We start from the raw sequence: 11025 nt of genomic DNA on the forward strand, positions 1-11025 counted from the left end.
GGGACATTGGGACATTGGGGACATTGGGACATTGGGACATTGGGGACATTGGGGACAGCGCCGGCGACAGCGGGGCTGTAGCAGAGGGTGGAGCTCTACCAGGTGGGACATTGGGGAAATCTGGGGACATTGGGGACATTGGGGACATTGGGACATCTGGGACATGGGGACATTGGGACATTGGGACATTGACCAGTACCCAGCTTGCCGTATCCCAGGATCCCGACGCGCCGAGTCTGCGGCTGCTCCTCCATGGCCTGGGGGCCAATTAACCCCTAATTAACCCCTCATTAACCCCTCATTAACCCCTAATTAACCTGCAAACCCTCCTGATTTAATCCTGACCCGTTAATTAACCCTCAAACCCCCCTAATTAATAAAAAAATTTCCTAATTAAGCTCCCAACCGCCCCAATTAACCCTGCACCCCTTAATTAACCCCCAAACCCCCCTAATTAACCCCTGATTTCCCCTTAATTAACCCCAAACCGTCCTAATTAACCCCCTAACCTTCTAATTAGCCTCTAATTAACCCCCAAACCCCCCTTAATTAACCCCTAATTTCCCCTTAATTAACTCCCAACCCCCGTTAATTAACCCCAAACCATCCTAATTAACCCCCTAACCTTCTAATTAACCCCTAATTAACCCCCAAACCCCCCTTAATTAACCCCAAACCTTCCTAATTAACCCCCTAACCTTCTAATTAGCCCTTTAATTAACCCCAAATCCCCTTAATTAACCCCTAATTTCCCCTTAATTAACCCCAAACCCCCTTAATTAGCCCCTAATTAGCCCCTAATTAACCCCCCACCCCTCGATCACCCCCCAGCCCTCATTAACCCGCACTCACTAATTAGCGGCCGCTCCCCTCCCCCCATTTTTTGGGGGGGGTTCTCAACCCTGGATTCCAAATTTGGGGAGGGGGGGGTCCCAATTTTTGGGCGGTTCCATTTTTTGGGGGGGGTTCTCAACCCTGGATTCCAAATTTGGGGAGGGGGGGGTCCCAATTTTTGGGCGGTTCCATTTTTTTGGGCGGGGTCTCACCTTTGGGACCCCCAAATTTTGAGGGGACGTCTTCGGTTTTGGGCGGTTCCATTTTTTAGGGGGGTGTTGCGTCTGTGGGACCCCAAATGTGGGGAGGGGCCCTCAATTTTTTGGACGATTCCATTTTTTTGGGGGGGTCGCTTCTCTGGGACCCCAAATTTTGGGGTGGGGGGTCCCCAGTTTTTGGGCGATTTCATTTTTTTTGAGGGGGGGGTTTCGCGCCCTCGGGACCCCAAATTTTGGGGAGGGGAAACCTCAAATTTTGGGCGATTCCATTTTGTTTGGGGGGGTGTCCCTAAATTCTGGGTGCGAGGAACCCCAAATTTTGGGGCGATTCCATTTTGGGGGGTGGGGGTCGCACCCTGAGACCCCAAATTTGGGGAGGTTTTCCCGCATTTGAGGGATCCCCAATTTTGGTTGGGTCGCGCCCCTGGGACCCCCAAATTTTGGGGGGGGGGTCCCATTTTTGGGTCCCCCCCTCCCCATTCCCATTTTCCCGGAGGGGGGCGGCGATTCCCGCTCCCCGCGCTGTTCCCGTTGCCATGGGAACCGCCCCTCCGTTCCCATGGCAACCGCCGTTCCTCCAATATTCCCTCCACCCTCCGCGCCGCGGTTCCTGTTCCCATGGAAACCTACGCGCTGTTCCCAAGGTCGCGCCTCCTCCCTCCGCGCCGCTGTCGCCATGGTAACGCCGCTGTGCTCTCCCCCTCCCCCCGCGCTGTTCCCATGGCAACGGGAACAGCGGGGAGAGGGGAGCCCCCCCCGGGACCTGAGGGGCTCTGGGGCCATGTTGGGGCATTTTTGGGGCATTATTGGGTTCCCCTCCCGTTCCCATGGCAACCGCTGTTCCTCCAATACGCTCTCCACCCTCCGCGCCGCTGTTCTCGTTACCATGGAAACCTACGCGCTGTTCCCAAGGTCGCGCCTCCTCCCTCCGCGCCGCTGTCGCCATGGTAACGCCGCTGTGCTCTCCCCCTCCCCCCGCGCTGTTCCCATGGCAACGGGAACAGCGGGGAGAGGGGAGCCCCCCCCGGGACCTGAGGGGCTCTGGGGCCATGTTGGGGCATTTTTGGGGCATTATTGGGTTTTTTGGGGGAATTTTGGGGCTCTTTGGGATTTTGGAGGAAATTCCAGGGGATTTTGGTGTTTTTGGGTTTTTTTTAAAGTGGTTTTTGGGTATTTTTTAGATTATTCGGGTGTATTTTGGGTTATTTTTGAAGCGATTTTAAGATATTTTGGGGTGGGTTTGGGGCAGTTGGGGGGATTTTGGTCGTTTTGGGGATTTTTAGGGATTTTTGGGGTGGTTTTAGGGTATTTTTGGGTGGTTTTAGGATATTTTGGGGGGTTTTAGAGGTGGATTTTGGGGAATTTTCAGGCGGTTTCTGGTGGGTTTTAGGGGATTTTTTGAGGTAATTTGATGTGATTTTGGTGGAATTTTAATGAATTTTTGGGGGTTATTTTTGGATATTTTAGGTGTGGCTTTTGGGGATTTTTTGGGTAATTTGGGATTGGTTTGGGGTCTTTTGGGTGACTTTTTTTGCATTTTGGGGGTGTTTTTAGGGGATTTTTTGTGTTTTTAAGGTATTTTGGGGATGGTTTTGAGGTATTTTTGAGGGGCATTTTGAAGGGAATTTTGGGGTAGTTTTGGGGGTAATTTGGGGTATTTTTGGTCTATTTTTTTGGCATTTTGGGGGTAATTTTGGACTTATTTTTTGTGGGTTTTGGGGTCTTTTTTGAGGTGTTTTTGATGAGATTTTCAGATATTTTTGAAGTGGGATTCGATGTTGATTTTGGGGTATTTTGGGTTATTTTTGGGGGTATTTCGGGAGTGGTTTTGGGGTATTTTTGAAGTGGTTTTTGATGTCGTTTTGGGGTGATTTTGGGTTTTTTTGGGGGTATTTTGGGAATGGTTTTGGGGCATTTCTGGAGCGTTCTCGACCACAGCAAGGGACGCCCTGGTCCGGGGTCATTCGCACCCCAAATCCACCAAAAACGCCCCCAAAACCACCCAAAACCCACCCAAAATCACCCCAACCCCTGGGATCCCCCCACCCCAAATCAGCCCTGGTACCACCCTAATCCCACATCTGAAATGCCCCAAAATCGCCCGAAAAACATCCAAAATCAACACAAAACCACACAAAATCCACCCGAAAAACACCCAAAATCAACCCAAACCCACCCAAAATCAACCCTAAACCACCAGAAAAACACTCCAAAACAACCCAAAACCACCCAAAATCCACCCTAAAAACGACGCACCCTAAAAAAACCCCAAAATCAACCCAAAACCACCCAAAACCACTCTAAAACCACCCAAAAATCAACCCAAAACCACCCGAAATCAACCCAAACCACCAGAAAAACACTCCAAAACAACCCAAAACCACCCGAAATCAACCCTAAAAACGACGCAAAATCAACACAAAACCACCCAAAAATCAACCCAAAACCACCCAAACCACCCAAAAACCAGCCAAAATCAACCCAAAAATCAAACCAAAACCACCCAAAATCCACCCTAAAAAAAACCAAAATCAACCCAAAACCACCCAAACCACCCAAAAACCAGCCAAAATCAACCCAAAACCACCCAAAACCACTCTAAAACCACCCAAAAATCAACCTAAAACCACTCAAAAACCACCCAAAATCAACACAAAACCACCCAAAAATCACCCCAAAACCACCTGAAAATCAACCCAAAACCACGCAAAATCTACCCTAAAAAACCCCCAAAGTCAGCCCAAAACCACCCAAAATCCACCCTAAAAAAACCCCAAAATCAACCCAAAACCACCCAAAAACCACCCAGAATCAACCCAAAACCACCCAAAATCAACCCAAAACCACCCTAACCCCCCCAAAACCACATGAAAATCCCACAACCCAAACTGCCCTAAAACCATCCCAAAACCACCCAAAAACCCACTAAAACCACCCAAAAATCCCCTAAAATCACCCTAAACCAGCTCAAAACAATCCAAATCCATCCTAAACTGTCTCAAAATCCTCAAAAACCGCCCAAAATCCACACAAAAAACACCCAAAATCCACCAAAAACACCCAAATCAATCCTAAACCACCCAATCCCACCAAAAAAACCACCCAAAACCCACAAAACCCACACCTAATCACCCTAAACCCACCCCAAAACCCATCGTAACCCACCCTAAACCCATCCTAAACTGTCTCAAAATCCCCAAAAACCGCCCAAAACCCACAAAACCCACACCTAATCACCCTAAACCCACCCCAAAACCCATCGTAACCCACCCTAAACCCATCCTAAGCCACCCCAAACCCATCCTAACCCACTCTAAACATCTCAAACCCACCCAAAACCCATCCTAACCCACTCTAAACATCTCAAACCCACCCAAAACCCATCCTAACCCACTCTAAACATCTCAAACCCACCCAAAACCCATCCTAACCCACTCTAAACATCTCAAACCCACCCAAAACCCATCCTAACCCACTCTAAACATCTCAAACCCACCCAAAACCCATCCTAACCCACTCTAAACATCTCAAACCCACCCAAAACCCATCCTAACCCACTCTAAACATCTCAAACCCACCCAAAACCCATCCTAACCCACTCTAAACATCTCAAACCCACCCAAAACCCATCCTAACCCACTCTAAACATCTCAAACCCACCCAAAACCCATCCTAACCCACTCTAAACATCTCAAACCCACCCAAAACCCATCCTAACCCACTCTAAACATCTCAAACCCACCCAAAACCCATCCTAACCCACTCTAAACATCTCAAACCCACCCAAAACCCATCCTAACCCACTCTAAACATCTCAAACCCACCCAAAACCCATCCTAACCCACTCTAAACATCTCAAACCCACCCAAAACCCATCCTAACCCACTCTAAACATCTCAAACCCACCCAAAACCCATCCTAACCCACTCTAAACATCTCAAACCCACCCAAAACCCATCCTAACCCACTCTAAACATCTCAAACCCACCCAAAACCCATCCTAACCCACTCTAAACATCTCAAACCCACCCAAAACCCATCCTAACCCACTCTAAACATCTCAAACCCACCCAAAACCCATCCTAACCCACTCTAAACATCTCAAACCCACCCAAAACCCATCCTAACCCACTCTAAACATCTCAAACCCACCCAAAACCCATCCTAACCCACTCTAAACATCTCAAACCCACCCAAAACCCATCCTAACCCACTCTAAACATCTCAAACCCACCCAAAACCCATCCTAACCCACTCTAAACATCTCAAACCCACCCAAAACCCATCCTAACCCACTCTAAACATCTCAAACCCACCCAAAACCCATCCTAACCCACTCTAAACATCTCAAACCCACCCAAAACCCATCCTAACCCACTCTAAACATCTCAAACCCACCCAAAACCCATCCTAACCCACTCTAAACATCTCAAACCCACCCAAAACCCATCCTAACCCACTCTAAACATCTCAAACCCACCCAAAACCCATCCTAACCCACTCTAAACATCTCAAACCCACCCAAAACCCATCCTAACCCACTCTAAACATCTCAAACCCACCCAAAACCCATCCTAACCCACTCTAAACATCTCAAACCCACCCAAAACCCATCCTAACCCACTCTAAACATCTCAAACCCACCCAAAACCCATCCTAACCCACTCTAAACATCTCAAACCCACCCAAAACCCATCCTAACCCACTCTAAACATCTCAAACCCACCCAAAACCCATCCTAACCCACTCTAAACATCTCAAACCCACCCAAAACCCATCCTAACCCACTCTAAACATCTCAAACCCACCCAAAACCCATCCTAACCCACTCTAAACATCTCAAACCCACCCAAAACCCATCCTAACCCACTCTAAACATCTCAAACCCACCCAAAACCCATCCTAACCCACTCTAAACATCTCAAACCCACCCAAAACCCATCCTAACCCACTCTAAACATCTCAAACCCACCCAAAACCCATCCTAACCCACATTAAGCTCATCCTAAACATCTCCAAACCACTCCAAACCCATCCTAATCAACCACAACCCACCCAAAACCCATCCTAACCCACCCTAAACATCCCCAAACCACCCAAAACCTGTCCTAACCCACCCCAAACCCATTCTAACCCACCCTAAAACCATCCAACCCCACAATAAACTCATCCTAAACATCTCCAAAACACTCCAAACCCATCCTAACTCACCCTAAACATCTCCAACCCACCCAAAACTCATCCTAACCCACCCAAAACCCATCCTAAACATCCCCAAACCACCCAAAACCCATCCTAACCCACATTAAACCCATCCTAACCCACCCTAAACCCATCCTAACCCACTCTAAAACCATCCAACCCCACATTAAACTCATCCTAAACATCTCCAAACCACCCAAAACTCATCCTAACCCATCTTAACCCACATCCGTTTTTGGGGTCAAATTTGGGGGTTTGGGGTCCAATTTTTGGGGCTGGGGGCGTTTCTTGAATGGGGGGGGGGTGGGGGTCCCCGCTCCCCATTTTTTGGGGGGGTCCCCCCTCATTTTGGGGGTCCCCCCCAATTTTTCCTCCATTTTATGGGGGGGTCCCAAACTTTCATTCTGGGAGGGGCCCAAACCCCAATTTTTGGGGGGCTCCAAATTTTAATTTGGGGGGGGTCGCGAACCCCAATTTTGGGGGGGGTCCCATTTTATTTTGGGGGGGGGTCCCCACGTTCCCTCCCCCATTTTTTGGGGGGTTCAACTCCGAGTCCGCAGGCGGGGGGGTCCCGCACCCCAAATTTTTTTTTTTGGGGGGGGGGTTCAGCTCCAAGTCCGTGGTTTTTGGGGGGGGGTCCCACTCCCCCCCCCCATTTTCGGGGGGCTCCTCTTCAGCTCCGCACGTGAGGGGGGGTCCCGCACCCCAAATTTTTTGGGGGGGAGCAGCAACAGGTCCAAAGTCCGGGGGGGTCCCGCACCCCAAATTTTGATTTTTTTGGGGGGGGTTCATCTCCAGGTCCGTGGTTTTGGGGGGGTCCCACCCCCATTTTTGGGGGGATTCCCCCCATTTTTGGGGGTCTTCATCTCCAAGTCCGCAGTTCGGGGATTGGGGGGTTCCCCATCATTTTTGGGGGGGGTCCCCCCGGTTTTTGGGGGGGTCCCCCCCATTTTTGGGGTTTTCCTTCCCATCCAACACTGATTTAGGGTGGGGGGTCCCCAATTTTTTTGGGGTTTCCTTCAGGTCCACAGGTCCGGGGGGTTCCACCACAATTTTTTTATGGTTTTCCCTCTTTTTTTTAGGGTTTTCACCATTTTTGGGGGGTTTTCACCCATTTTTTTTTTAAGGTTTTCTTCACAATTTTCGGAATTTTCCTCCACATTTTCCGGGGTTTCCTCAAAATTTTTGGGGGGGATTTTTATCCACATCTTTTGGGGTTTCCTTCACATTTTTCGGGGTTTCCTTCACATTTTTGGGAGATTTTCCTTCATATTTTTGGGAGGTTTTCTTCACATTTTTTGGGAATTTTCCCTCCTATTTTTTAGGGACTTCTCCCACAATTTTTGGGGGATTTTCCTCTATAATTCTGGGGGATTTTCATCCATATTTTTTTAGGGTTCCCCTCTTATTTTTTAAGGTTTCCTCCATGATTTTTCCACCCATTTTCCCCAGATTTTTAGGTGTTTCCCCTATTCTGGGGGGGATTTCCCACATTTTTGGGATTTTCAATTTTTCCCAGGATTTTTTCCCCACATTTTTTCCAAATCTTCCCCATTTTTGGGGGGACTTCTTCTCTCCTATTTTCTAGGGATTTCCCCCCAATTTTTAGGAGTCTCTTCCCCATTTATTTTTAATTTCTCCCCCATTTTTTAAGAGTTTCCCCACATTTTTTTTTCAGGTTTCTCCTCCCCATTTTTTAGGAGTTTATCCCACTTTTTTTAGAAATTTCCCTCATTTTTTAGGAGTTTTCCCCATTTTTTCACCGTCTCCCCCCGCCCCATTTTTTTCAGGAATTTCCCCTATTTTTTAGGAGTCTCCCCCACATTTTTTAGGATTTTCCCCCACATTTTTTGGGGTTTTCCCCCTCCTTTCCAGGAGTTTTTTTTCATATTTTTTAGGGGTTTTTTTCCCCACATTTTTTTGGGTTTTCCCCCTCCTTTCCAGGAGTTTTTTTACACATTTTTAGGGGAATTTCCCCCACATTTTTCGGGGTTTTCCCCCTCCTTTCCAGGAGTTTTTTTACACATTTTTAGGGTTTTTTTCCCCACATTTTTTAGGGGTTCCCCCCCACATTTTTGAGGTTTTCCCCTCCTTCCTTCCAGAAGTTTCTTCACAAACTTCTTAGGAGTTTCCCCCATATTTTTTTTTGTGGCATTTCCCATTTTCTCAACACCTCCCCCCCATTTTTTTTTGGGGGGCCATTCCCCCCACTTTTTTTCCAAGAATTCCCCCATTTTCTCATCATCTCCCCCCCATTTTTTTGGGGCCTTTTCCCCAAGAATCCCCCATTTTCTCACCGTCTCTCCCCCATTTCTCCACATCCACCTCCGCTCTTCCTCCAGAGTCTCCCCCACATTTTTTCCCCCTTTTTTTTTTTCCCCCAAAATCTTTTCCCGGGGGTTGGGCGGGCGGCTCGGGGGGGACAAATTCCACTTCCCCACCCCCCCAAAAAAAAATCTCAGATCTGCGTCTCCTGCACGTTCTCCTTGGAGGGGCTCTTGAAGAGCAGCGGCTCGTGCACCGAGTTGAGCAGCGGCGTCTTGCCGCAGCCCAGCGCGGCCGCGGGGCCCCCGTAGTGCGCGGCCAGCGCCGCGTACCTGTCCAGGTTTTCCTCCACATTTTCCGGGGTTTCCTCAAAATTTTTGGGGGGGGATTTTTATCCACATCTTTTGGGGTTTCCTTCACATTTTTCGGGGTTTCCTTCACATTTTTGGGAGATTTTCCTTCATATTTTTGGGAGGTTTTCTTCACATTTTTTGGGAATTTTCCCTCCTATTTTTTAGGGACTTCTCCCACAATTTTTGGGGGATTTTCCTCTATAATTTTGGGGGATTTTCATCCATATTTTTTTAGGGTTCCCCTCTTATTTTTTAAGGTTTCCTCCATGATTTTTCCACCCATTTTCCCCAGATTTTTAGGTGTTTCCCCTATTCTGGGGGGGATTTCCCACATTTTTGGGATTTTCAATTTTTCCCAGGATTTTTTCCCCACATTTTTTCCAAATCTTCCCCATTTTTGGGGGGACTTCTTCTCTCCTATTTTCTAGGGATTTCCCCCCAATTTTTAGGAGTCTCTTCCCCATTTATTTTTAATTTCTCCCCCATTTTTTAAGAGTTTCCCCACATTTTTTTTTCAGGTTTCTCCTCCCCATTTTTTAGGAGTTTATCCCACTTTTTTTAGAAATTTCCCTCATTTTTTAGGAGTTTTCCCCATTTTTTCACCGTCTCCCCCCGCCCCATTTTTTTCAGGAATTTCCCCTATTTTTTAGGAGTCTCCCCCACATTTTTTAGGATTTTCCCCCACATTTTTTGGGGTTTTCCCCCTCCTTTCCAGGAGTTTTTTTTCATATTTTTTAGGGGATTTTCCCCCACATTTTTTGGGGTTTTCCCCCTCCTTTCCAGGAGTTTTTTTTCATATTTTTTAGGGTTTTTTTTCCCCACATTTTTTTGGGTTTTCCCCCTCCTTTCCAGGAGTTTTTTTACACATTTTTAGGGGAATTTCCCCCACATTTTTCGGGGTTTTCCCCCTCCTTTCCAGGAGTTTTTTTACACATTTTTAGGGTTTTTTTCCCCACATTTTTTAGGGGTTCCCCCCCACATTTTTGAGGTTTTCCCCTCCTTCCTTCCAGATATTTTTTAGGGGATTTTCCCCCACATTTTTTGGGGTTTTCCCCCTCCTTTCCAGGAGTTTTTTTTCATATTTTTTAGGGTTTTTTTTCCCCACATTTTTTTGGGTTTTCCCCCTCCTTTCCAGGAGTTTTTTTACACATTTTTAGGGGAATTTCCCCCACATTTTTCGGGGTTTTCCCCCTCCTTTCCAGGAGTTTTTTTACACATTTTTAGGGTTTTTTTCCCCACATTTTTTAGGGGTTCCCCCCCACATTTTTGAGGTTTTCCCCTCCTTCCTTCCAGAAGTTTCTTCACAAACTTCTTAGGAGTTTCCCCCATATTTTTTTTGTGGCATTTCCCATTTTCTCAACGCCTCCCCCCCATTTTTTTGGGGGGGCCATTCCCCCCACTTTTTTTCCAATAATTCCCCCATTTTCTCATCATCTCCCCCACATTTTTTTGGGGCCTTTTCCCCAAGAATCCCCCATTTTCTCACCGTCTCTCCCCCATTTCTCCACATCCACCTCCGCTCTTCCTCCAGAGTCTCCCCCACATTTTTTCCCCCTTTTTTTTTTTCCCCCAAAATCTTTTCCCGGGGGTTGGGCGGGCGGCTCGGGGGGGACAAATTCCACTTCCCCACCCCCCCAAAAAAAAATCTCAGATCTGCGTCTCCTGCACGTTCTCCTTGGAGGGGCTCTTGAAGAGCAGCGGCTCGTGCACCGAGTTGAGCAGCGGCGTCTTGCCGCAGCCCAGCGCGGCCGCGGGGCCCCCGTAGTGCGCGGCCAGCGCCGCGTACCTGTCCAGGTGCTCCCTCTCCAACGCCGGCAGCGCCAGCCGGTTGTCCCCACCCGTCCCGGCGCCGGGGCCGCCGCCGCCTCCGCCCCCGGCGGGGCCGCCGGCCAGCTCGTCCTCGACGTTGACGATCTCCACGGCGCGCGCGGGGCCGCCGCGGTGCTTGTGGCGCTGGTGCTGCTTGCGGAGCTTGTAGAAGGCCACCAGCATGACGGCGGCCATGAAGGTGATGGCCACGAAGCAGCCGATGATGATCTTGGTGGTCTTCAAGACGTCGTCCAGGTCCTGGAGGCCGCCCCCGGCCGCCGCGCCGGCCGCCGCCGCCGTGATGGGCACGGTGAAGGGTTTGCCGGTGGCGCGCGTGGCCGGGG

General features: G+C 48.7%; 1 protein-coding gene across 1 annotated transcript in view; it reads right to left on the reverse strand.

Annotated features, from left to right (window-relative positions):
• Positions 1-10393: 10393 nt before the first annotated feature.
• Positions 10394-11025, reverse strand: part of LOC120506286 (leucine-rich repeat-containing protein 4B-like) — a gene marked incomplete at its 5' end in the record, with an annotated part of 18818 nt that continues 18186 nt past the window's right edge. Inside the window, one exon of the mRNA XM_039717674.1 lies at positions 10394-11025. Within this exon, the coding sequence (XP_039573608.1) occupies positions 10520-11025 (506 nt within the window).

This window comes from Passer montanus, unplaced genomic scaffold, assembly GCF_014805655.1.
Source record: "Passer montanus isolate IOZ18808 unplaced genomic scaffold, ASM1480565v1 scaffold381, whole genome shotgun sequence".
Lineage (NCBI taxonomy): Eukaryota > Metazoa > Chordata > Aves > Passeriformes > Passeridae > Passer > Passer montanus.